At 49.2% G+C, this 27,433-nt stretch overlaps 2 protein-coding genes across 10 annotated transcripts in view; one reads left to right on the top strand and one right to left on the bottom strand.

The window, feature by feature from the left end:
• Positions 1 to 15,728, top strand: part of ERI3 (ERI1 exoribonuclease family member 3) — a 133,698-nt gene extending 117,970 nt beyond the window's left edge. For all 9 annotated transcript variants that reach the window (XM_012775946.3, XM_012775944.3, XM_012775941.3 and 6 more), the window contains one exon: positions 15,204 to 15,728. In XM_012775946.3, the coding sequence (XP_012631400.1) occupies positions 15,204 to 15,286 (83 nt within the window). In that variant the 3' untranslated portion in view covers positions 15,287 to 15,728. The remainder of the gene's footprint in view (positions 1 to 15,203) is intronic.
• Positions 15,729 to 16,146: 418 nt separating this feature from the next.
• DMAP1 (DNA methyltransferase 1 associated protein 1) lies at positions 16,147 to 25,368 on the bottom strand. Its single transcript, XM_012775937.3, has 11 exons — positions 25,273 to 25,368; positions 24,937 to 25,086; positions 24,369 to 24,460; positions 23,902 to 24,097; positions 18,268 to 18,426; positions 17,991 to 18,158; positions 17,512 to 17,697; positions 17,291 to 17,362; positions 16,899 to 16,971; positions 16,467 to 16,762; positions 16,147 to 16,261 (listed from the first exon to the last, which is right to left on the bottom strand). Exons 2-11 carry the CDS (start codon positions 25,039 to 25,041, stop codon positions 16,202 to 16,204), a joined length of 1,407 nt encoding a protein of 468 aa, XP_012631391.1. The 5' UTR covers positions 25,042 to 25,086; positions 25,273 to 25,368; the 3' UTR covers positions 16,147 to 16,201.
• Positions 25,369 to 27,433: the final 2,065 nt, after the last annotated feature.

The following is a 27,433-nucleotide window of genomic DNA, read 5'->3' as shown; positions in this document are numbered from 1 at the left end:
CCTTCCCACCCTCCTCCCTTCTTAGTTTTTAATATCCATTACACTACTTTATGACCATGCATACTCCTTGTTTAGTTCCCACAGGTGTGCACCACCATACCCAGCTAATTTTTTTTTCTATTTTTGGTACAGACAGGGTCTCGCCATGTTGCTCAGGCTGGTCTTGAACTCCTGGCCGCAAGCATTCCTCCCATCTCAGCCTCTCAAATGCTAGGATTATAGGAGTGGGTCACCGTGCCTGGTCTGTTTTAATTTTTGACTCTTAACTTTTTACTTTTAATTAATTAATTACATTTGTAGGAAAGTTGCTATATATCCCTTATCCAGTTTTCCCTAATGTTAACATCTTACGTAATAATGGTACAATTATCAGCACCAGAAAATTAACATTGGTACTATACTTTTCTTTTTTTTTTTTCTTTTTTTTTTGAGGCAGGGTCTCGCTCTGTCACCCTGGCTAGACTGCAGTGGTGTCATCACTGCAATGTCAAACTCCTGGACTCAAGCAATTCTCCCACCTTAGCCTCCCAAGCAGCTGGGACTACAGATGCACACCACCATACCTTGCTCATTTTTCTATTTTTTTACAGTGATGGGGTCTCCCTCTTGCTTAGGCTGGTCTCAAACTCCTGACCTCAAGCAGTCCTCCTGCCTCATCCTCCTAGAGTGCTAGGATTACAAGCGTGAACCACCACACCTGGCTGGTACTATACTGTTAACTAAAGTAAAGGCTTTAATTTAATTTCACCAATGTTTCCATTAATGTTCTGTTTCAGGATCATTGAAGGGTTTTTGTTTTTTTTAATTTCAATAGATTTAGGGGGTACTAGTGTTTTTGTGACATGGGTGAATTATATAATGCTGAAGTCAGGGCTTTTAGTGTATCTATCACCAGAATGGTGTACATTGTACCTGATAGGTAGCTTTTTATCCCTTAGCCCCCTCCCTCCCTCCTCCCTTCTTAGTTTTCAATGTCTATTACACCACTTTATGACCATATATACCCCTTGTGTAGTTCTCACTTATAAGTAAGAACATGTGGTATTTGTTTTTTCAAAATTTCTGAGATACTTCACTTAGGATAATAGTCTCCAGTTCTATCCAAGTTGCTGCAAAATACATTATTTCATTCCTTTTTATGGCTGAGCAGTACTCCATGGGGGGTGTACACCACATTTTCTTTATCCACTCATTAGTTGATGGGCACTTCGGTTGATTCTGTATTTTTGCAATTGTGAATTGTGCTGCAATGAACATTTGGGTGCTGGTGTCTTTTTTTTTTTTTTTTTTTTTTTCTTTAAACTAGATCAGCTGATGGTGTCTTTTTTATAAAATGACTTCTTTGGGTAGATGCCCAGTAGTGAGTGGTATTGCTACTTTTACTTCTCTGAGGAATCGCCATACTGTGTTCCATAGAAGTTGTACTAGTTTTCAGTACCCAAAACAGTGTTTAGATGTACCTTTTTCTCTGCATCAACGCCAGAATCTGTTGTTTTTTGAATTTTTAATAATGGCTATTCTGCTAGGGGTAAGGTGGTATCTCATTGTGGTTTTAATTTGCATTTCCCTGATGACTAGTGTTGTTGAGCATATTTCATGTTTCTTGGCCATTGAAGGGTTTTAAAATAAGGGAGTGAAATGTCCAGAGTTATGGTTTAAGAGGATACCACAGAGGAGAGATTAGGAGGGGTAGTGCTGTCAGCTAGCTGAGAGATGGTGGTGGCCTGGATCAGGTTGGTGGTAGTCGGAATATGGGTGTAAAATTATTGGAATATATGTGGTAATTAAATACCCAGGGAGTAGATAAGTTGGGGAGAGTAGAGGGTAAGAAGGGAAGAGGGCCAGTGACAGCTCTGAGCAACACCCACATCTAAGGAGTAGTCAGAAGAAAGGAAGTGTTCAGAGAAACTGAGAAGGATTGTATGGAAAGAAAGTGTGGGTCATTGAAGCCCGGGAAGGAGAGCTTCAAGGAGTGAGTAGTCCACTCTGTCCATCACTACCTGAAAAGCTTCACTCCACAAATCATAAGGATCATTAGAGAAAGCAGTAAGTAAAGCAATGATCAGATTGCAAGGTGGGAGAAGAGAAAATGAGACCTTGAGTGTAAACTACTCTGAAATTTGCCTCTAAAAGGGAGGAGAGGTTGGGTACTAGCCAAATAAAAAAGGGGGTTAAAGGAGACTTGTTGTCTCCCAAGATGGGAGAGATTTAGCATATCTATGTGCTTATGTGAAGGAACCAGTGGAGAAAAAAAAACTGAAGCTGTGTCAGAGAGAAGGGGGAGTTCTGTGAGGGCCCCGAAAAGGCCTGTGTTCTGGTTGGACACCATACAGGTGGAGTAGAGGTATGGGCTTAGGAAGTAACTTCAGGATTGGTCCCCTCTCGTGACAGGATGAAGGAGAGGACTGGTACAGATGCAGGAGGGTGGCTTCTGTGAAGGAGGAGACAGGACTGTCTTTTTGCATGAGAAAGGGGGTTGGGGCGATGTTGGGGCAGGGGATTTGAGATTTGTGGAAAGTAGAGAAACTTGACATTGTGACTAGGGATGAAGGGAGGGAATGCACACTAACCAGGAATGCGGAAGATTGCCTGGCCAGTTTTATATACCCAGCTGAGGCTGATGACTCTGCTCTTGTAAGTGGCACTAGTCTATGAGGCTGTGATTTTCTCCAGTCACACTCAGTCTAGGTGCAGGCATAGAGAAGCAGAGTTTGGGTTTTTCCAAGCAAGGGTGACAGAAGGAAAAGGGAACAAGAGAGTTGAGGATATTGACAAGAAAAAGATTGATCAAAATGATGGACCATGGACTCCAGACTGCAAAGGGAGGTATGTCAGTTATGTTGCCAGGACAGAAATGAATTGGTACATATCCACTACGCAGTTTCTCTTCTTTCTTACTAAATAGAACCCCTGTATAATTAGGGACATCAGTGTGTACCCAGTTAAAAGACTAGGCTGAGCATGTTGGCTCACACTTGTCATCCTAGCAACTTGGGAGACTGAGACCAGAGGATCACTTGAGACCAGGAGTTAACGACCAGCCTGGGCAACATAGTGAGACCTCGATCTCTTAAAAGTAAAATTAAAAATTAGCTAGACATAGTGGCTCACACCTGAAGTTCCAGCTATGCAGGAGGCTAAGGCAGGAGGATCATTTAAGCCCAGAGGTTCGAGGCTGCAGTGAGCTATAATGATGTCCCTGCACTCCATCCTAGGTGACAGAGAGCCCTATCTATTTAAAAACGGGGGGGGGGGGGGGGGCTGTGGCAGAAAGATTGCTTGAGCCCAGGAGTTTGGGGTTGCTGTAAGCTAGGCTGACTCCAGGGCACTCTAGCCCGGACAACAAAGTGAGACTCTGACTTAAAAAAAAAAAAAAAAAGACTGCTTTTTTAGTTTTTCATACAGCTAGGTAAGCTAAGTATAGCCATGTCTCTGAGCTCTGGCCAGTGAAATGAAAGGAAATGTGTTATGCGGGACCTCCAGGAATGATACTTAAAGGGAAAACAACTCAGCTGGGAAGTATACTATTCTTGCCTTTCCCATCTTCCTCCTTCCTGTTTCCTGAAATGTGGATGTGATGGTTGGAACTCCAGCAGCTTTTTTGGACCATGAAATAATCTTGGGATTGGAAGCCACATGCTGAGAATGGCAGGGCAGAAAGAAGGAAGCAGCCTGGGTCTAATGACCCTGTGGAGCTGCAGGGTTCTTAGTCAACCTACATTGCACCTTTCTTAGTAAAGTGGTATTTTCTTCCCTCTCTGGTTTCATATGGGTTTCAGTCTAAACTTGACTCTTAGCCTTTTTAGTAACGTGGCCCATGTCCTGAGATACAGCAAGAAACAACTTAATCAAATGTTTCAAGAGAGGCCGGGCGCTGTGGCTCACGCCTGTAATCCTAGCTCTTGGGAGGCCGAGGTGGGCGGATTGCTCAAGGTCAGGAGTTCAAAACCAGCCTGAGCAAGAGCGAGACCCCGTCTCTACTATAAATAGAAAGAAATTAATTGGCCAACTGATATATATATAAAAAAATTAGCCGGGCATGGTGGCGCATGCCTGTAGTCCCAGCTACTCGGGAGGCTGAGGCAGGAGGATCGCTTGAGCCCAGGAGTTTGAGGTTGCTGTGAGCTAGGCTGACGCCACGGCACTCACTCTAGCCTGGACAACAAAGTGAGACTCTGTCTCAAAAAAAAAAAAAAAAAAAAAAAAATGTTTCAAGAGAGCACAAAAATGGTTACCGACTTCCCAGCCTGACATAGCAGCATCCTTTGTCCTCTGCCTGCCTCCTCCCTTCAGTCAGTTCTACACTGTGAGGTCCATTCCTTACATCATTCACCTTCCTGCCTTTATATTCTATATAAGTTAGTATACTTTCAGCTGTATAAAAAAGAAATTTCAATTTAAAATATCTTAAATAACAAGGGATTTACTGTCTCACAAAAGAAATTTAGAGGTAGGGTGATCCTGGGGTTGCTTAATTCAACATCTCAGTAATGTCATCAGGGACCCAGATTTTTTCCATTTTTCTGCTCTTCTATCTTCAGCATGGTCTTCACAGGCTGACCCCCTCAAGGTTGGAAGATGGCTTCTGCAGTCCCACATATCATTTGCAGTTATGAAAACATCCAGCACAATATAAAGGACTATTTTTCCCTCCTGCTGCTCTTCATAAGAGTGAAGTTTTCCTTGAAGGCCTTTCAGCAAACCTGCTCTCAAATCTCAGTAGCCAGGACACATGCCCACCACTACACCAGTGACTGCCAAGGGGAGATGAGATTGCTAGAAATGGCTCAGACCACAAAGGATTAACCCCGGTTACCTGAGGGAATAGTGGGCTCCTCCAGCATGGCACCAGGGGTGGCCGTTGGGTACACAGTCAAAAGTGGTCAAGCAAAAAAGCGAAGACAGGAGGGAGGGATGATATATGTGGAGGGAGTAAAGTTATATAAATGGTCTGAAGGTTCCAGTGAGTGAAAGAAAAAGTGTGTAGGTTGGACATCCCTAATCTGAAAATCTGAAGTCCAAAGAACTCCAAAATCCAAAACTTTTTGATTACCAACATGACACCATGAGTGGAAAATTCTACATCTGACTTCATGTGATAGGTCATGGTCAAAATGCAATCTAAACTTTGTTTCATGCCAAAATTATCAATATATTGTGTGACATTACCTCAGGCTATGTGCATAAAGTTTATATGAAACAGGCCGGGCGCGGTGGCTCAAGCCTGTAATCCTGGCTCTCTGGGAGGCCGAGGCGGGCGGATTGCTCGAGGTCAGGAGTTCAAAACCAGCCTGAGCAAGAGCGAGACCCCGTCTCTACTATAAATAGAAAGAAACTAATTGGCCAACTAATATATATAGAAAAAATTAGCCAGGCATGGTGGCGCATGCCTGTAGTCCCAGCTACTTGGGAGGCTGAGACAGAAGGATCGCTTGAGCCCAGGAGTTTGAGGTTGCTGTGAGCTAGGCTGACGCCACGGCACTCACTCTAGCCTGGGCAACAAAGCGAGACTCTGTCTCAAAAAAAAAAAAAAAAAAAAAGTTTATATGAAACATAAGTGAATTTTGTGTTTAGACTTGGGTTTCAACCGTAAGATATCTCATTATGTATATGCAAATATTCCAAAATCCAAAACATTTCTGGTCCCAAGCATTTTGGATAAGGGATACTCAACCTGTATTATTGTCAGAGACTAGAGATATTTAAATTTAATATTTCAAAGGAAGAATAGTAGGATGTTTATTATTTTTTTTTTTGATATATTTTTTTTTTCATACTGACCCCTGAACTGGAGGGATGTTTAAAAGGTTGAGGGTGAGATACAATGGAGAAGGTCATTGATGCTGAAGTCAAAGAATAAAGAAGCTGGCAATAAGGTTTCTCATAGGTCAGGATGTCAGGGCTGAAGTCTCAGGATGGAGGTGGCCATGTCTGGATTGATAGCACCTGCTCACAGGAAAGGCTGGGCTACTGGCACGTGGGTCTGGGGCCAGGTCACAGGCCCTGGTACTTTCCAGGTGGCTGAGGCAGCACAGGCAGATAGTCTAACCTCTCTCTATCTCAGTGTCGCCGTTTTGGAAAGAATCTGTCCTGGTTCTGGAAGGGAGTGAAGCCCTAATACCTTCCTATTGGAACCACTGAAGAGCCCAGAAGACTGTCCTGGGGAGACCTTAGGGACAGGGTAAGGTGGAATCTTGGTTGGGAGAGATGAGGCTGCCAGGTATGGTGGATCTACTCAGCTGTTCTCAGTAGCTACCTCTTCCTCCCTCTTCCCTGGCCAGGCCCCGTTCACTTGGCCGTAGGTTATCTGGCTATACGCTGGCACTTCTAGGTGTGGCATCCAGCCAGGAGGAAGGTGAAGCTTCCTGGTCTCTACCTGGATGGTCCTTGGCTGGGATCGAGTTGGGGGAGGCAAGCATCCGTTGTAATGGCCAGAGCAGCCGCCCTGTTACTACGGCGTATTTCACTTTTAATTCTGACATATAATGTAATGATCTTTTTTAAGGCCCGATGATATTATCTGCCTGACTAGATTATTGAGTCTTCATCATCTCCAGATAAATTTATGGCCAGGACGAGGCTCAGGATTTATCATCAGTCAATAGAGCTCGATACTCTAACAAGGCGTGTAATAAGATATACATATTTAATGATCCAAGGGGAGGAGCGCTAATGGGAGCCCAGAGTGAGTGGTCCACAGGGCTGGGGCTCTGCCCTAGGGCCACCATGGCTATAGGGACATGGATGTGGACTTTCTCATGATTGCCTCAGTCTCTTTCCCAAGATCCTGACGGAGGGACAGGCAGGGAAAAGGAGAGGCAGCACTAGGCCAGGCCAGAGCTCAGACCCAAGCATCTTCAGCCCAGCCCGAAGGGTACACATGCCCCCCCGGAGCTCCTTTCAGGCCTTGGAAGGGTTGGGGGTGTCCTTAGACCAATACGCCCAGGCCCCTGAGCATTAGGGTGGGCCCACAGGGAGGGGGTGCCGGGGCTGCGTGCCCAGGCCGCACTGATGGTGACGGATGGTTTTTCATTATAGCCTCTCAGGTCCTGCCCGCGCCCTGTGTGGAAATTCTATTTATTCCCTAATTTGTAAAAATTCCCTCTTTATCTGATCCCAATCAGGGCGGGGTAATTGGCTCTCTGGGGCAGCGGCTGGGGTCCTTGATGAAGAGCTATGTGGATGTACCCAGCCCGGCCCCCACCCGGCCTGCCACCAGGGCCCACAATTAATAATGATTTGCAAATGGCAGACAAGCAATAACACAGAAAGATGTGGCGTCCGCGCTGCCTCTTCATTTCCTCCCCTCGCAGATATAAATGGCTACAGAACAAAAACCCAGCACTATAAATTCCGGAATTAGTTATTCACTGGGATAAATGGGGCCTGGAGCCGCCAGCCCCTCTCCCTGCCACCCTTCTTGCCTGCTTTCCCCAGTCCAGCTTCTGTCCCCAGGTCTACTCCTGAGCCTGGTCCCTGGCTCAATTCTTCAGCTTCCTCCCACCACTCTGGCTACCCACTCCTGTGTGGCCCACGCTTGGGAGTGGTCACCTGGTCTGGGTCTGTAGCTCCTGCAATGGCTGGAGCCAGCAGGTGGGATTCACCCTCCACCTCCTCTCATTGACCTCCCTGGCTGCCCAATCTGGCTTCTGTCCTCATTTTGCATTGGGGTTTGGATGGAGTTGACATGTCCTGCCAACCCTGGGAGTCGGGATCAGGGTTGATCTTGGGTGTCTTCTTGGGCATTTGGGGCCAATCCATTTAATTTGCCTGGCCAAGTCTGAGTTGGGCTCCTGGTGGAATTTGGTGCTGTGCTTACTGGTCAGGCAGTGCTGGGATGTTGGCACAGGCTTTTCCGGGCACCATGCCCTCTCGGCCAGGCGCATCCTCCCCCCGCCCCCCAAGTGGCTGTGAGCTGGCGGGTAATGGGCGTGTAATGGCCTCATTTCCATGCCCGGCCTCCAGGAGCGGCGGTAAGTGTTTGATTGCCTTAATTTCCAAACACATCATTATCCCAGCTTTACCAGCGCTTAATAAACACTTTATGAGGATTTTTTTAAAAACATCTTCGGTCCGCATACTTCTCTGAAGTGATAAACTCTAATTAAGTCTAATATTTAAAAATATGGTAATGGTGAGTTGTTTGAATAAGTGGACTGCATTTCTGTAATTTCATTATTACGTAAAACACGCTAATTATTTGGAGCGTGCTTATTACGGAGAGAGAAATCGCCTGCTAATCAAGATGAAATTGCCTTTTCCCCTTATTGTGGAACCACCGTCATCCTTCACCATCAGCCCTGTGGCACCTCCAGGCACCTCAGTGGGGTGGAGGGGGATGGAGGAGGGGCTGAAAGAAGGGGTCACTTCGGAGTTGAGGCTCTGAAGACCCTGTGGTGGGGGAGGGGTAGGAAGCTACAGGAGCCATGTCTGGGGAGAAGGGAGTTGTATATCTGGGGAGTGTGCCGGGTGGGCCAAGGTGGCTGTAAATGGGGGCCTCAGGGACTGTGTGGGCCATGTCTAAGACAAGGAACAGGGAAGGGGAGGTATCAGCATATTATTGTTGAAATAAAAGTATTATTATTGGATGTTACTGGAGTAACAACAATAGTAACAATAACCCAGCTACTGTTTTAAGCACTTCACAAATAACTCATTACATCTTTTTAACAACCCTTTGAGGGAAGTAGTTGCTATAGTTATTATTATTCCCGTTTTAGAGAAGAAGAAACCAAAACACTGAGTTCAGGAACTTGCTCAAGTTCACACAGTTATTAAAAGGCACAGTTTGGCCGGGCGCTGTGGCTCACGCCTGTAATCCTAGCTCTTGGGAGGCCGAGGCGGGCGGATTGCTCAAGGTCAGGAGTTCAAAACCAGCCTGAGCAAGAGCGAGACCCCGTCTCTACTATAAATAGAAAGAAATTAATTGGCCAACTGATATATATATATAAAAAAATTAGCCGGGCATGGTGGCGCATGCCTGTAGTCCCAGCTACCCGGGAGGCTGAGGCAGAAGGATCACTGGAGCCCAGGAGTTTGAGGTTGCTGTGAGCTAGGCTGACGCCACGGCACTCACTCTAGCCTGGGCAACAAAGCGAGACTCTGTCTCAAAAAAAAAAAAAGGCACAGTTTGGATTTGAATCCAGAGTCTGAGGCTATATAGGGACCCTCTGCTGTTTCAGCCCTAAACTCACTGCCTTGGCCCCCATCTTCCTTCTGAGCTAACATTTGCTGAACTGTACCCAGCTGTAGCTTGGGATGCTGGCCCCCATGATAGGGTTGTCAGATTTAGCAAATAAGAACATAGGACACCAGTTAAATTTGACTTTTAGATAAACAAATAATTTTTAATGTAAGTATGCACCATGTGGACCTGAGGCTGCATTTACTCTGGCAGTCCTCTGTCAGGCAGGCCCAGGAGCAACTGGTACTTTGCTCTCAGGGCATTACTGCTGCCAAGAAGTCCAGACAAACAGATTTGGCGACAAAAGGAGGTTTTAGAATACGGACACACCATATGTCTCATCCTTACCACCCCCAACCACCCTACCCCATCTTTGCTGGTCCCTGTTCCGTGGGCTCTGGCCCCATTCCTCACCAGCTCCTACAGATCACTAATAAAGTGTGTTACCAGGCTAAGCTTTTTAGGCAGGAGGCCTATGGAGACTCCAGTGGCCCTCGGGATGTGTCTGCATGTCCCTTTAGGCCACACCGCCTCTTTGCCCTATGTCAGCAGCTTGCCACTGTGCTATCCCTCCTGCCCACCCCCACCCCCACCCCACCCCCGCCACCTTGATTTGCCTCTTTGATCATTCCATGTTCATTCTCTTTCCTGGCTCTGACAGACCCATGTGTAGGAATTGTATATATGATAGAAGTGTCATTTCAAAAGGGTGGGGAAGGTGTGGATAGTTCAGTCAACGATAGGACAGTTGGCCATCCATTAGGGAAAAAACAAAGTTAGATCTGCTGTTTCTTATCACAAATCCCAGACGGATAAAAAAGTTAAATATAGAAAATAACTGCAATTATTAGAAAAAAATAAAGAATAGTTTATATGTATATAATGCTGGGATTTGGAAGGCCTTCTTAAGCAAGATATTAAGCCTAGAAGCCATAAGGAAATGCTCTAGATGCCCCTCAGGAAGCTGACTTAACTCATCCGAAGCTAAGTTCATTACTGTCCCAAATTTGTGCCTCCTCTGCTGTGCCTTGCCTCAGTGAGTGGCACTAAGGTCCTAGACGCATCCCTCCTCATCCCCTCATTAAGGCTTGCTCATTCTATTTCCTAAAAACGCTCTTGCCTCTGTCCACTTCTGCACATCATCAGTATATCTCCGCCTTCATCTCTACTGCCACTGGCCTCCTTCTGGGCCACTGTTTTGAGTCTGGACCACAATAGAACCTGCTAATTGATCTCCGTACCTTCAGGTTTAACCCCTCCAATCCTGTCTTCTCATCATACGATGATAATTCTGAAACACAGATCTGGTCCCGTCATTCTCCTCCTTGAGCATGCTAATGTCCATCATTCCCAGAGTAATAAAATCTTAAGCTCCTTAGCTTAGCATTTTGGGTTCCTCAGGGTTTCCTTTAGTCATTCACTAACTTCACCAGCTTCATCTCTAGCAACTCCCTTGCTGCTTCTTCATCACCCCCACCCGCTGTAAACTTGAAGTGGGGGACACTCCACATTTCACCTCCAGAATTGTGCCTGTACTGTTCCTCCTGAGAACACCTTCCTCACCTCAACCCTAACATGCCAGGCTAGCTCCCTCCCCAATCTCCTAAGACCTCTGCTAACTTCCTATTCTTCCAGGAATTCTTTCCTGATCCTCAGACAGAACTAGTGACTTTTCCATGACTCCTTTTCTCATAGCACTTCACCCCTGGCAAGGGAGAATCTGAGCAACTTCAGGGCAGAGAGCTACAGAGTCTTGCACATCCCTTAGACTCAGCATGGCCGGTGAGCACCGAGCACACGGAAGGTGTCAGTGCATGTTTGCTGAACGAACAAGTGCATGAATGAATGACCTTCCAAGAGTTTCTGGGGCCCCTTCCCTCCTGAGAGTCCCTGCTTCCTGTCCTCTACTGCTCCATTCCCAGACAAGTGCAGCCAACTGGAGCATGTCAGCCTCAGGTTGTTTGCCCTGTGTGAGCTCTCACTTGGTGTCCTAAGCAATCTGAGCCACCCTTCCATGAGCTGCTGCTTTGCCAAGCAGATATTTGACTACCCTTGAGCTCAGCCTTATCCTTCCATTAGGTGCTAGTCTGTTCATCTCCTCCCTGAGGGACTTATGCAGCTGCACCTCTCCCATTATGGTCTTGGCAATATAAAATATTCCCAACGTTAAGAATATTAATGCCCCCCCAAAAGAAGAGGATCATCTTGTCACAAGTTGATGATTCTGCAGGAACATAAACCAGGTTAGCCTTCTGGAATTTGAAGGTGAGGAAGACCTACTCTTAGAGGCCTCTATTATGAGCACAAGGCTGTGCTCCTCTTCCCCCTCCCCCTACTCCCCACCCTATAGCACCTTCATGCTGACCTCGCAAGCTCAGTGAGAGGTGCCGGAAGGCAGGCCTGCTAACCCAGGTGGCCCCAGAGCTTCAGGCAGAGGACTCTCCAAGAGGCCATGTTGTTACCCTACTGCTGTCTCTCTCTGAACTTTTGACCTATTATATGCCCCAGATCTGACTCTGGTGCTGCTTCTGCCAAGTTTCATTTTCTAATTGTGCCATTGACTTCTTAAAAACTAATCAGTAGTTTGCATTGACTCTTATCAAGGCTTCAAGGGTTGGAAGCCCCAAATTGCTGTTCCATTAACTTGCTAGGTGAGCTGGAGCAAGTTTCTTCCTCTCTCTGGGTCTCTTTATTGCAGTGGACCAACTGCAACAAGTTAGACTCCAGAATCTCCATTGAACAGGAGTCAGCAGTCAGAGTTTGTGGAGTGATGCCAGTTGATTTCATCAAGTGTGCTGGCCCCCATCTGTCATCTATACCACAGATTATACAGAATACACTTTCTCATTGTTGGCTCATCCAGAAAACTGGCACCCTTGCCATCTCTTCAGGAAGCATGAAGGAAAGCATATGCAAATACGTGTGGCTGCAACACCTTGTTCAGGCCTCACAACGCCGTCATCAGCCCCAGTGGAGGAACCTGGAGTTTAGAAAAGCTAAGCACTTGCCGCATGCTGTGCAGCCAGTGGGTGAAGTTAAGATTGGAAACAGGTCTGTCTGACTCCAAAACCCACTTTTTCATTTTCAGAAAACAGTGAGTGGTTCCTTGAGATCAGAGTACAGGGATTGGGGGTAGAGAGTGGCAGAGACCAGAGATAGCAACAATCAATTTTTGCAAAGCCTTTAAACCAGGGGTCCTCAAACTTTTTAAACGGGTCCAGTTCACTGTCCCTCAGACCATTGGAGGGCCATCGGAGAGTGCGGCACACATTCCACACATGCCCACTGTGGGCCCCGGACGAGTCGGCTGCTAAGTAGGACAGGCAACGGCAGCAAAACCACCCAGCTGGCCGGATAAATGTCCTCAGGCCATAGGTTGAGGACACTTCCTTTAAACTGAGGGCAAGGAGAGCCACTGAATGGATTTAAAGAGGGAAGAACATGATCAGATTTGTGTAAGAAAGATCACTTTGACTACAAGAGAATGGATTAGAGGGAGAGACAAGACAAGCTGCTGTAGTAATCCAAGTGAGAGATAATAGTATATTCCAAGTGCATATAAAAAAAAAAATGGGATCTGGACTAGCAGGCTGACTGGCTTCAAGAACGAAGGGAAGTAGAAGATTAGAGAGTAAGAGAAAATCTACAGAAGTTAATGCCTGATTAGATTTGGGGAGTGAGGGAGAGGTAGCAATATGACCCCCAGGTTTCTTCTTTGGGCATTTTGGGTGGATTATAATGCTGTTCATTGGGATGGGGAACACAGGGGTAAGCAGCAGCTTGGGAAGGAAGTTAGTTCATTATTGGAGATTCTGAGTTTGTATATCAGAAAGAGATGTTCCAGGGGCTTAGTATGTTGTCTGGAGCTCACGAGAGAGGTCCAGGCTGGAGATGGTGATCTTCAGGGGTAGCTGAAGCTCAGGATTTGGATGAAGTCATCCAGTGTGTGGAGTGGGGAGAGGTCAAGGACAGAGAGTGGGGCACATGGCCAGGCACAGGTGGGAGATCAGTGCCTGCCCACTAGATGGCTGGTGGCCTGGGGGTCGGGGCTAGGACATTCACTTGGGCCAGGGGAAGCAAATTGAACGATTTGTCCAGCAATGAGGGAGGAGCCAGATGAAGTCAATAGAAAACTAATTTTCTTTTCTGCTGGAAGAAATGAGGTGTGTGGCCGCTGGGTAATTGCAGATAACGAGGGGACTTATTCTTAATATGCACAGCAGCCATGGTCCCCAGAGTGCAGGAGACAGGAAGGATTGGAGGTGCCCTGACAGGGCCAGGTTTATTTGAGAAGAAAATCTCCCTATCGTAGCCCCTCCACCAGCACCATCTCAGCCCCTGGGCCCCATCATAAACCCTCCCCCTCCCAGGCCCCTTCCTGTCCCATTCCCCTTCTTGTCAACTGCCTAGCTCCTCCTGTCACAGCCCCCTCCCTCCACCCCCCTCAACCCCCACAGCACAGGCATACACACTAAGGGAGACAAATGACGGGGCCTCAGCTGAGCGGGGTGCGTGTCCGGCCCATAAACCACGGGGATGGGTCACGTCTGGAGTTGCCATGGCCGCCACTACCCACCCATCTGTCTTCCCACTGTTCTGCCTCAGACCAGGCCTCATGGCTTCCTGAGTCCCTGAGGGAACAAGGTGTCCCTTCTTCATGCCCACACCTACTGTAGGACCATCTGTGCTGAGCTCTGCAAACCAGGCTCCAGAGCTGGTGTCTGGCAGACCAGAGACTCCACCCTCTCCCACAGCCCTTTTCTCACACTGGAGGGTCCCAGTTCCAAGGCTAAGGTCCTGGCAAAAGTGGGCCTGGGGGCTCAGTGGAAAGGGCTGGTCTCTGACAGATGCAGAGGCCTCCTGACCCCACCTTGACCTTACCACCACCTCCACGCTTGATTATGACATTGATGTGCAATATTTCCTCAATCACAGCATTGATCCCATGAGGGCTGGTGGCGGCTGAGGCTCTGGTTAAGTCCCCAACATCTAAGGGAAGTGGGAGAGGAGTAGGAGGCGAGGGGGGTGAGGGGATGGTGAGTGGTGGCTGCTTTGGGCAGCTGAACAGAAACACTCAGGCTGTTTCCTAGGCCTTCTCCAGTGGGGTGAGCTTTGGGCAGTGGCACCTCCTGCTGGTGGTGGTGGCAGTGGAACAAGTCCTGGCCCGTGTTCATGATTCTGAGGCTCCTGGTCCTGCAGCCTCCAGGATTCTAGGAGTCGAAAACTACTTGTGATAGGGTCTGGCACACGCAGGCAGACAGGGCCCAAAAGGGCGGCCAGCATGCACTTTGAGACGGAGGCAGGGATTGGGCTGGTGTACACAGGAGTGTCCAATAGAGGGCTGATGGCCAAGGCTGTGAGAACCACAAACCTGGACCCTCCCCAACCTGTCTGGGCCTGCACAGGAACAGGTGCCCAGGCAAGCTACTGTTTGATCACACAAGCCAGGGGCACAGGGCAGGTGTTTCCTGGGGCCCTGGTCCAGCAGTGCCTTGTCACCAGTGATTATGGCTTGGGTCACATCTCCTACACACACGAAAGTGCCGGCAAAGTCACCCTGGCTGTGGGCGTGATGAATGGCCGCACAGTAATGAAATGGAGACATCAAGGCGGGTGGCGGGAAGACGGAGTGTGGCGGACGGGCCGTCCCCACGCGGCGGCAACAAGAAGGATCGCCCAGCGGCCGGGGGCCGTCAAGGGAGAAATTACACATTTACTCTGCCTTTTTCTTACTGCGACGGCACCCATACATCACCGCTGGGGCCGGGGCGGGACATGCCGGCCAATTTCCAGCATGAATTATGGGACTGAGAAGCATTGAGACCAGGCTTCCTGCCGGCCTAGCCCAGCCTGAAGCTGGAGATGGCCGCCACCAGGGCATGGGATCTCCCTCTCTAGAGTCTGTCGCTCCTTGATCTGACCCTGCATCTCACCCCCACCCCTACCCTTGTAAGAGCACCTATGGGCATGAGGGAAAGGATCCGGGGCCCATCTAAATGTCTTCTCTTCCTCTTTTTAGATGACTGCAAGAACATTGCCAACATCATGAAGACACTCGCATATCGAGGCTTCATCTTCAAGCAGACATCGAAGCCATTCTGATTGGCTGAGGACAGGATGGGGCAGGACAGGGTAGCTGTTTGGCCCAGCCCAGAATCCTCTCCCTCTCTAGAGGGGAAAAGGGAGAGTGGCACAGCTCTGCGTCCAGAGTGTCCCCCAGCTGCCCTGTGGGCTTGTGCCCTGGGCAAGTGCTTGGCCACTTGGCCCCTCTGGAGCAGACACTTTGTGCCCCCCATCCCACCCCTCAGTATCAGCCCAGTACCAGCCCCTCCCATTGTGGGCCTCGGCTAGGGGGACCCAGGCACTCACCGCCTTCTCCCTGGTACACAGGCTTCTGCTGGGGCCACCAAGCCCCCGTGCCCCCTCCCATCCATAGTGCATGGTGTGTGGTGCCCCCAGGGCTCCAGGACAGATCAGGCCCCACCCTGTGTCTACCCCCATCCCCGCTGTGAACGTGCCACTGAATAAAGTCGGGGAAACGAGACCCTGGGTGTGTGTGCAAAGCCATGCGTGTGTAAGGCTGTTGCTGTGCCTGACACCGTCAGGGTGTGAAGGCGGGTAGAGCATGCCTCAGGCTGCCTCTGGACAAGGCCATCAGCAAGTGGCCGTCACTGTAGCACCTGTGACACCCTCCCTGAATATACAAAAGTCTATGGAAGTGTGAGGACTGTCCAAGCTTGAAGCTACTGGTATCTGAGGCCACTGCTGTGTGAAACTATGGGTGTTCCAAGGTGCAGAAGTTTTGGCAAAATTAGTAGTTGTTAGTGGTCAGAGGGTTGCTGAGGGCCTGAACGCAGGCAAGCCTGACTCCCACCCTGTGGAGTGGCTGTGGTGACCCCTCCTGGCCCACCCCGCCAGCCAGAGGCATCAGAAGTGGTGGGAAGGAAAAGGAAGCAGCCCAGTCCAGGTCAGCAGCTCTATTTACACAACAGCGTCGCCCACGCCCCACGTGGCCTATCACGGCTTCTTGGCTTTCTTCACAGAAGATGAGCTGGAGGCTGACTCCCTCCGCTTCCTCTGAGGAGACACAAAGTACTGAGGTCAGTGGCTCCAAGGCCTGAGTCCGGTCTGGTGTGTGCATTTAACACTCGTGGGGATGACACCCACTGGTCCACCCACTCCCAGCTCAGTCCCAGAGCCTCTCGGGGCTGATCATTCCTGTCCGCAGGTACTAGAAGGAGCGGAGCCAGGGCATGCTCTCCCAGCCTATCCAGGCTCTTACCGAATTGGGCGTGAGGGGTGCGCCCACCACATCGATGATGGTGTCCTTGGTGGGGTCAGGGCCAAGTCCAGGTTCAGGCACTGCTGGCTCAGCAGAGGCCGGGGCTGGGCCAGAGGCTGGTGTGGCAGGGCCACCCAGCACCCCAGCCCGGGCCAGTGCCTCGTGACGGTGCCGCAGCATCTGCAGCTCATACTCGCAGTTGGCACAGGCCTGCTTGAGCTCATAGAGCAGCACCAGGTCGCTTCGCAGCTCATTGAACATGTGCACCAGCTCCTCCGTGGGTGTCGGGCTCAGCTCTGCAGGGGGTGGGCAGCACAGGGGTGGAGCCACAATGTGCTGGAAGCCCATCCTTGTGAACTGACCTCCCCGTGCCCGGCCTTCATCCGCAGCCCTGAGTGGATACAGCCTGTGGTGCCCAGTCTCCATACTCACCCACACCAAGCTCCAGCAGCATCTGTTCCAGGGCCTTGATCTTCTTCTGTCCCACGGAGCTTGGCAGCTTCATCTGTAATGACCCAGGCAGCTAAGCCCTCTCCCCGACAAGAGGCTTAGGATGAAGGGGACCAAGGGCAGCGGGAGGGTGGAAGAGGTAGAAGAGAGAAGTAACCCATGAAGGTCAGTATGGGCCAGAAAAGGGAATAGCCAGGAAGGAGAATATAGTGAAAGCTGTTACTTCAGCCTGGCCACATGCTCCTGAGATCCTGGAGAGGCCACATCTGTCTGCAGCAACCTCCCCTACCACTCAGCCCACCTGCCTGCAGCATGTGGAACCCAGAGCACAAGAGCTGAGGGCCCAAACACACCACAGGAGGTGACTCACGTACCCGCTGGCTCCGCAGCGTGACACCTGCAGACTTGAAGTCTGGAAACTTGATGCCTGCTGTCTCAGGAACAGCCTGGGAGAGAAGACATTATGGAGACCAGGGTGCCACGGGGAATGGGCCTAGGGTTAGTCCCAGCACCCCAGTAGCTCTAGGTACTCTTAGAGCCCTCCACTCTGAGGGCAACCCCTCTATCCTGAGCTAGGCTGGCTTAGCCCCCGCACCGGCTTCTCAGCCTCTTTTTTCTGGGGTAGCTTCTTCTTAGGGGCCTTGCGTTCCGTGCGCCGCTGCTCTGCAGTGGTGTCCGCTGCTGTAATCAGCTTCTGCAGGTCCTGGGTGCGTTTCTCCCGCTCCTTCTTCCGGGCCTCAATCTTGCGCAGCTCCTGTAGCAGGTACTCCTCCTCTGCCACCTGGGAGGTGAGAGATGCTAGGTGTGTGAGGGCACATGTGGGAGTGCGGGTGGACATGGCGGTGACAGGGTGCTGGGCTGCCAGTGAGGAAACCTGAGAAGTCAGGGGTCATGAGGGAGGTATAGGGCCATGGAGAGCAGGAGAATGACCCACGTAGGGATGGGCTTGGGGGCAGGTCACAGTATCAAGGAAGGCAGGGGGACCTGGGAGAGGGAATTGAGTGCATGGAGGATGGGGGCAATTGGCAAGGGGTTTGGGTCATGGAAGAAAGGTATGTGGGGCTTGGGGCTGACCTGCTCTGGGGTCCGGTTGTAGAGACGCTCTAGCTGTTCCTTCCGCCGTCGCTCATGACCAGCATCAAATACTGGTATCTTAAGGTCTGTGCCTGGCACAGCCCGCACGTTGGCAAGCTTAGCACAGATGTGGTAGTACCGCTCCTTCAGGTCTTCCACAGAACGCTTCTGAGAATCAAGACCAGGCAGGGGAATGAACATTCAGGGGCACTTGGAAGGGATGGCATGAAGGTCAGTTCCAGGGGTTGGGCACACGTGCAGATGCACAACAGCTCACCTTGAACTGCTGGTGGTCATATCGGTCGTGGATAACTACGAAACGCAGGTCAAAGCGGCGGCTGAGGTCAAAGAGGTGGTCAGTTTCTGCCTTGGTCCAAGCGTCATCGTGGAGATAGAGCTGGTACTCCTGCTCTGAATACACAGGCACCTGTACAGTCTACTGGTAAAAAATGACACAACAGGGGCATGCTCACGTCATGTCATGTCACATCATGTCCAGCAGACTGCAGCCCGTGACCACAGCTGCTCCTGTTTATTGCCAGCACCTGGGTTACACAAAAGTAATCCTCTGCCTATGCCCCTGCAGAGGGCAGCCTGGCGTAAGGAGAAAACCCATTTGCTTGACTATAGGCTTTGGAACTATAGCCTGCCTGATTCACCCCAGGAGCAACTTCACCATGTCTTCAGCTCCAGAGCCCCAGTAATGCAACACGTGCTCCTGCCCCCATGGTTAAGGTGAGGGCCCCACATGTAAGCACTTCTGTGAGTCCAAAGGTCAACTGTGGGGTTAGGCAGATGGCTAAATACCTGGAGAAAGGCTCAGGAGCCCCCCTAGTCTATGCAACTCTTATCTAAAGCACTACTGCCACCCAGTGGTGACAGAGGGACTTGCAACTTCCCCAGAGTTCCCCAAGGTCACGCATCTCAACAGAATCCCGGCCTGAATCCCAGTCCCAACATATGCAACCCTGCCAATGTCCCTCCCTCTCTTCTCCTCCACCCCATCCCCTAGGCCTCCCCCTAGAGAAAAACAGCACCACCACCAGCTGGGTCTGACAGAGACCAAGGAAGGGTGTCTGGCCCAGGGAGTTTCTCTTCTCTGTTAAAGACCACAACCAGCTCTGAACCTGCTCTCAAGACATTTCCAGCTGCCTCTTGGACATCTGGAGGTCCCACACACACCTCAACCTTAACATGCTCAGCACTGAACATCACCCTCCCTCAAATGTGCATCTCTCCCAGTCCAGATCTCAGTCAATGTCACCATCGCCAGCCCCAGTTGCCTAAGCACCTTTAATTCCTACCTTTCCCCTTGACTCTTCCCTTTCACCAAAACTAACTTTTACCTCCAAAATTTCTATCTCCATTTCCACATTCCAATCCAGACCACCACGATCACTTGCCTGGATCAAAGAAACAGCCTCCCTACTGGTGTCTGCCTACATTCAATCCTCCTCCAATCAATTCTCCATTTGCAGCCAACACTTGATCTCTTTAACAGTGCTACTTAAGGGGCAGTCTGCAAACTAGTGCTGTTTGCAAACAGTTATCACTGGTCTATAAGAATGGAAATTGAAAGTAGGTGCTGGAAAACTTTTATAACAATTGTATAGTAATTGTGTGCTGCTGAATTTAGTACGAAGAAATATAGACATATTTAGTTTTTTCTTATAATTTTATTATCTTTATCAGTCTCTGATGGTTTGGAAATCAAAAAGAAAAACATCCTTATCTTCACCACAGATAATCTGAGGTACACTGTTCTAGTGTTCAAGAATACGTATCTTATCATGTCACCCAACCATACCTATTAAACCTCTTGGGCTAGGCATGGTGGCTCATGCCTGTAATCCTAGCACTCTGGGAGGCCGAGGTGGGAGGATCACTTGAGGCCAGGAATTCCAGATCAGCCTGAGCAAAAGTGAGACCCATCTCTACTAAAAATAGACAAATTAGCTGGGCATTGTCATCCTAGCTACCAGGGAGGCTGAGGCAGGAGGATCGCTTGAGCCCAGGAGTCTGAGGTTGCTGTGAGCTAGGCTGATGCCACTACACTCGCTCGAGTGACATATTGAGAACCTGTCTCAAAAAACAAAAAAAAATCCAAAAACTCTCAAAGGTTCCCACCTGCAAGATAAAGCACCTTCTATATAATTCGCAAACTCCTCAAGAGCAAGGGTTATCTGGTTCATTTCCTACCTTTTGGTCTCAGTACATTATAGGTATCAACATCTACTGACTCAATCAGTGAACATGAATAAATAGCCTAGCTTCCTCCTGTAGCTGTCCCTCATGGACCCTAAGTTCCAGCCAAATAACTAGCAGTTTCTGGAACATACCAGGCTCCCCTCTCAGCCTTGGTTCTTGCCTGAAATGTCTTCCCACTTCCATGTTCCTTCCACCTAGATAACTTTTTCATTCTTTTGGTCTCTTTCAGGCATCGTCTCTTCTGGTCTCTCTAGTTTCTCTGGCTTGGTTAAGTATTCCTCCTATGCATTTTAACTCCATTTAATTAAAAAATACTCAGGAACTGTGTAGCCAGTCCTGCTCTCAAGGAGGTCACAGTCAAGTAAGGAAGACATTCTTTCATTCATTCAACAAATATTTGTCATGGGCTTGTAACATCTATACTGGGGACACACTGCTGAATATGACAGGGTCTTGGCTTCTCAGAGCTCACACTCCAGCTGAAAAAATAATTTTAGTACAGTGTGGCCAGTTTGATGACACAAGTATGCTTAGGGTATAACAAGTGACACCTGACCCAGCTTGGGGACAAGAGATGGTAAGAGAAGAATTAACTTGGGCCTGGTTCAGTCTTAAGGTAACACAGAAGTTCACTAGTGAGGGAAGATAGACAGAAAATCCTAGGCAGAGGGGCAGTACAAATAGCCCTGAGAGAAAGAGCCTACTATGCACAGGCTTAGCAGTGAGGGACTTGTTGGGAAAACAAGCAAAGGGAGAGACAGGAAGAGGCGTGAAAAGGTGAGTCAACAGAGGCCAGCTGCTAAGGAGCCCTGCTGAAGAGTCCAGAATTCAGCCTGAGGGTGATTCGAGCCAGTAAGTTTCATTTTAAGACCAAATGGCCATGTTTCTCTTTAACAAAGACCACCCTGACAGCAGTGAGGACACAGGAGTGACACAAGTCTAAGAGACCAAGTGTCAGATTTTAGAAACAATGTAGGTGAGAGGTGAAAAGGCCTGAACTAAAGCAGCACAGTGGAAGTCAGAGAAAAGGGCAGACTGGAAAGGCTTTAGGAGATAAAAACCATAGGACATGGATGTGCAGAGTGAGGGAAGATGCTATCATAGGTGACTCCTATGTTTCTGGCTAGAGCAAGAGTGGATGGGGAGCCACTGACTGAGAAAGGGACATCCCAGGAGGAGCAGTATTGAAGAGGAAGATGATTAATTCACTTCACTCCAACTTCAGTCTCCACCCTATAGTCACTAGGATCTTTCTAAAACTTAAACTGATTCTTGCTGGGCACAGTGGCCCACACCTATCATCCCAGCACACTGGGAGGCCAAGGCAGAAGGATCACTTGAGATCAGTTCAACACCAGCCTGGGCAACAAAGCAAGACACCGTCTCTACAAAAAATTTTTAAAAATTATCCAGGCATGGTGGCATGTGCCAATAGTCCTCGCTATTTGGGAGGCTGAGGTGGAAGGATTGCTTGAGCCCAGCAGTTTGAGGCTGTAGTAAGCTATAATTGCACCATTACACTCCAGCCTAGATGACAACAGGACAGTGACAGAGCAGGACCCAGTCTCTAAGAAAAAACACAACTGATTCTGGCACTACTCTGCTTAAAGTCCGTCACTGGCTACCTAAAGACACCAGGGCAAAGCCCAAATTCCTGAGTCTGCTTGCCACGGCCCAGCCTGGCCTGGCCCAGCCCCTGCTGACCTCTCAGGCCTCATCTCCCACCATATCCTACCTTGGGCTTTAGGCTTCATCAACATGGAAATGGCCATAGCATCCCATACATATAACCTTTAAAAACTTGTTATTTATGCCTTTGCTCATGCTGTTCCCTATGCCTGGAAACGTCACTGCATTCCTAATACCACCTGGTGACATCAGCCTTCAAGACTCAAGGGGATGGGTATATACAACCACAACGAGTAAGATGTGCAACGTTTAGGGGATGGACATGCTTGAAGCTCTTGCTCAAGGGGGGAGGGGGGGCATGGACAATATATGTAACCTTAACACTTGTACCCCCATAATACGCTAAAATAAAAAAAATTAAAAAATAAAAGACTCAACTCAGGCTCTAACTACTCTATGAAGCTTCTATGACCTTCAGGTCCTCCCAATATAGCAGATATCCCACCCAATTATAATTGTCTGTACCTCCCCTGACCCATCCCCAACAATATGGAGAGCTTTTTGAGGGTAGACATTGTATCTGATTCATTTTTGTGACCTCAGTGCCTAGGGCTTGACTTGGCATGGAATAGTATTTACTTAATAATGAATGAACATTCTTTTGTCTCCACCTCAATTTGTCTCATCCTTTCCTCTCACCCCCTCAGATGCCTCGCCTCTTGCCTGTCCATTCTCAGTCTTCCATCTCCAGCCTCTTCCTCCACTGGATCTAAGGCGCTTAAGGATGACGGGGAGATGGAGGAAAAACCCATATTTGAGGCAGGTGGGAGAATGATGGGTTCACACCTGGCCATGCTAAGTCTGAAAAGCCTGTGGGCCATCCAGGGGGAGGTGTCCAGGTACAGTTGGATCTACTGGGCTGGAAGGAGAGAAATCAGGCCTTGGGGTCCTGGGTTTGAGCCCCTAGTGCTTTTAGGCTCTAAGTCTAGGCTGTTCCAGGCTGCAGCAGCTACAAGCCCATACTGTACAGTGGCTTATGTAATGGGCTAGGAAATCCTAGCCCAATCTAGCTCTGCCTCTCACTGGCCTGGTGAGTCTGAGCAAGGCCCTGTTCTGCTGAGCCTTAGTAATCGAGACCAGAAATAACTCAGCTTGGACTAGGGGGCTGGCACAGAGAATGAAGAATATAGGCAGAAATGTGATTTATTAATATTATGGAAACCGAATCAGCAGGACTCAATTATTAGATCTATCACTGAGGTCTAGCTACCTTCTTAGAGAGGCCTTCCCTGACCACCCTATCTAAAGTAGGTTTCCCCTATACCTACAAGTTCACTCTTTATCTCATTTCATATCTATTCATATCCTGGTTTCACTTTATTGATAGCTCTTATCTGAAAGACTCCAATTTGTTTTATTTCCTCGCATGTTTATCTGCCTTCCCCTGCTGCCCTTGTCCTGTTGTTGATTGAAACAGTGTGCAAGCTAAGGGAGAAAACAAAGTCAAGGATGATTCCTGAGTTTCTGGTTTGGGCAAATGGGTGGATAATGGTGCCACTTACTGAGATGGGGAACAGGTTTGAGGCTGAAAATAGAGGGAAGATTATGAGTTCTGTTCAAGGGTACCTACTTGATATGACGTACCTGTGGGGCATTCAGAGATATTAGTAAATGATTGGCTATGTGGCAATCATTGCTCTGGGTTGGAGATATTACATTAGGGTCACTGGCATATAGAGGGTTACTGAAGCCACAGGGTAAATGAGACACACTGGGGAGACAGTACAGAGTGAGAGGAGCAGAGCACCTAGGATATGGCTCTGAGGAACAGCAACATTTGAAAGACCAAGAGAAGCCATGAAAAACCAGAGCAGGTCCAGGGAAGGATAGGATCCCATGGGCAGAAAAGACACAAAGAGTCCCACTCTGCATGTATTTGCCACAAGGACTGAGTAGGTAACCATGGTTGGGCCTGAGCATGCCTCTGGATCCAACCCTAGGAGACTGGAGAGCTCTCCCAGTGGCTCAAAGTGGGTGGGCAATCCTGGCCTGTGCCTGAATGGAGGTAGCTCACCTTATTGAATCTGGCGAAGGGGTAGTCCTTGCCCTCCTCTGCTGCCCTTCGCCAGTGGAAGAACATAGCTCCATCTTTGCGGGCCGGGTTGGTGAATGGCATCCACTTCCAGGGCCGCACCTTCTTGGAGCCCAACTTGGCTTTCACTGTGCGGTAGCCCTGACCAGTGTCACTGGGTAGCAGTGGAGGTGCATCCCTGGCAGTAGGGTTTAGGGAGGTGGGAGGTTAGAATCAGTAGGTGTACGAGAGAGCCTTTCAGCTCAGGGAGCTGATCTACCCTGCAGCAAGGAAGTCAGGTCCTAGAGCATGAGATCTGAGCTCCTCCTGCATCCTACTAAGCAAGCAGGAGCCCTGGCTGGAGAGGGCAGGGGAAGAAAGAGAAAGAACTGGAAGAGAAATTAGGAGTTAGGGACATGGCAGGTAAATCGGGGGCCAGAGCGTGAGGAACCTGGGATTCCAATACTTGCTTCTTGTCAGAGTAGAGTAGTGCATAGACCTCCCGGTGCATGCCCTCAGGCCTCTTGAAAGTCAATGTCTCAGAGGACTTCTTGGACTTTTTCTGAGAAAGGAAACCACAGAAAGGAACCATGACCTAGACCCCATTTCCTGAAAATTATTTAGCCCAGCTCAATCCCTGAACAAACCAGTACCTACAAGAACAATGACACACATACTGACATATTATAATGCCACATTATAAAGGTAAACCCAATCACAGGGACACCCCCAGTTTGAGCAGGTCATTCTCTTCCCCATCCTACCATCTCTCAGACTGTCACAATGTCTTGGTCTCTCCCCACCCAACATCTTACAAATGTCATACCCTCATGGTCCCCACCATCTCCCACAGAGTCCCACCTCCTCTGTCCCATCTCATCAAATGTGACACATACTCGCTGTCCCGTTATGTCACACCTTTTATCTCCCATCTCACTAAAAGTATAGCAACTCATCATTTCCCCCATCTCTCCTCTGTTGTCACCCCTCCCCACCCCGTTACTCCCCCTACCCAACTCTCTCAGAAGCCGCTGCTACCTTGTCCGGGTTGATAATGTCCTTCTTGCTGATGGTCCCTGAGGCTGCATCCCCCTCTGGACCCCCGAGTTCTAGAATATCGCGTACATCTGCGCCAGTAGCCATCGCGCCAGAGAGATGGGGGAGCGACCTGAGGTCAAGGGTCAGTGCCTGAGGAGGGACAGGGCTTGGGTCAGGGGGCGGGGACACTAGAGACCCAAGTGGGGTCGGGGTGAAGAGGCAGGCCGCGAGGAGGAGGGTGGGCCAGGTCAGGTCGGGGTCCTGCCTGTGTCCCGCCGCTTGAGCGTCCCTAACGGCTCCATCAGCCTCCTCGCCCCCACCCCAACGCCTCCACACCTGGGTCCCCCGGCCGAGGCTCCCGTTGTCGCTCCCCTAAGCCAGCAAAGCCGCGGGTAGGAACTTCCGGTCGTGCGCATTAGAAACACGGCCGTCAGGAACACTTCCGGTCTGTGCTTGGAGGAAACGAAGCCGGCTTGCAGAGCAGTGTGAAAGCTCCTGACCGCGAGCAGCTTGTCACTGTTCTGTGCTCCCGTTACATGTTGGTGCGCTGCCTGCTTTCTAACATTTTTCCTGTTCGTTGCTTCGTTGCATCTCGGGCAATGGAAAGAGAGCCCAGAACCCTGTGACCTTGGGAAGCCACTTAATTTTTCTGAACCTGTTTCTTCATTTGCAAAATGAAAATTGTAATGGTACCTGCTAAAATGGAATACCAGTATTCCATGTAAAACATTAGCACAGTGCTTGGGACATTTACTTTTTTTATTAAATGAATTAATGATATTAATTACCGCTATTCATTAAGTGCTAAAATGTACCAGGCACTGTGCAAAACTTGGAAGTGAAGAGGTAAACTGTGATAAGCTTGAAGGTGAAGAAATGAAAGCGCAGCTTCCCAGGGTGGCTGTCGGTGTGGAGTAAGGTCTGGAACCTCACTTGCACCTCCTCTGAACGAGGTCGTGGCCTCGTGGGGCTTTCCTGGAACCCAACTTCCTGGAACTTCACTAGTCCAGGAGATAGCTGCACTAGTTTGAGTTACAAAGAGGCTCAAAACACCGCCCTAAGCAGGGAGCAGCTAGAAGTATCCCTCAAGGGTAAAAACTTGCTTATCTCTCTGGAGAGAGACATTCAGGAGATCCTGAGGAAGAGCAGAGAGAGGGACAGGGGAAGCAGCTCCCAGCTTCAGCCTCTGCAAGCCAGCCTGCCAACAGGGAAGACACATGGGCAAAAAATGAGGAGAAGTGAGGAGGGGGGTTGGTAAGGCATTAAGGAGGCCAGACCCCGAGCCAAGACCTACCAAAAATCCCAGGAGGGGCTAGTGGAGCAGACAGCGCTGCACAAGCTAGCTATAAATGTTGTAGCCTGTTCTGTCTAGAGAGAAGGGGGATACAACAGTTGCAGCCACAGCCTGGCTAGACCCCAAAGTTTTGGAGAACTAGGCCTGGAGGAACGAACATTGCCCTGTTACTGGGGCCTGATTCCTGGGTAGATCCTCTGAGTTCCAAACAATTTCTAGGGAATCTGAAGTCTTGCAGCAAAATTTGCCCAAAGAGTAAGAGAATGGTCCTTTGATACATAGGGTACAGAGCATTGGGAACAGGCCCTGTGCCTCTGCCTCAAACACTTGACACTACTTGTTTGTAGTTGATTAATTGTATAATTCTTTGTGAAATAGATATCTCCCTTGATAGACTCATTTCTGAAGACAGGGATGATGGTATGTAAATGAACATATGTGTCAGGCTTTATTCTAGACTCTGGGGATATACAGTGGGTAAAGGAGATACAAATATCTCCTGATGCAGCTTATATTTAGTGGAGAAAGAAACTGAGCACGTAGACAATAAAGTTGATCATGTAAGTATTGATGGTGACAAGAGCTATGAAGGAAATAAAGTAGAGTAGCAGGATGGAGGACTACTTTACATAGTGTGGTCAAGGAAAGTTTCTCTGGGGAGTTGAACTCTGAGCTGGGATTTAAATGATGAAAACTGCCACAGAACATCCGGGGGAGGAATGTTTCAGCCAGGTGGAAAAACAGTGTAAAGTCCCTAAAATGGAAGGATCTCTTCATGTTAAAGGTGCATAGAGAAAGAAGGCCAGTGTGGAGTGTCAGGTGAGAAGGGGGAGAATAGGGTGACTTGAGATCAGAGGCAGGCACTGTGGTCCATGGGAAGGAGTTGGGTTTGGCCCTAAGGGCAATCGTAGGCCATCATCCCTTCTCCTCATCAACACTGTGAGCTCCACAAGAGTGGCACTGGGTCTCCTCATTGTCTGAGCTCTCCCAGTGGGAGAGGCACATGTGCCCTATTTGAAGGGGCTCGTTAGAAAGAAACTGTGGGGAAGAGGCAGTCAGGATGTGGTGTGATGGAGTTCTGACCTGGTCTTGCTCAGGTTAATAATAAAGAACATTTTCATACTAATAAGATAAGAACAAATATCCCAATTTTTTGAATGGGCAGAAAACATTAGGAAAGTTTTAGAAGAAGCACAACAGCCA

The sequence above is a fragment of the Microcebus murinus genome, chromosome 2, assembly GCF_040939455.1.
Source record: "Microcebus murinus isolate Inina chromosome 2, M.murinus_Inina_mat1.0, whole genome shotgun sequence".
Classification (NCBI taxonomy): domain Eukaryota; kingdom Metazoa; phylum Chordata; class Mammalia; order Primates; family Cheirogaleidae; genus Microcebus; species Microcebus murinus.
This window is presented reverse-complemented; position numbering and strand designations above follow the sequence as displayed.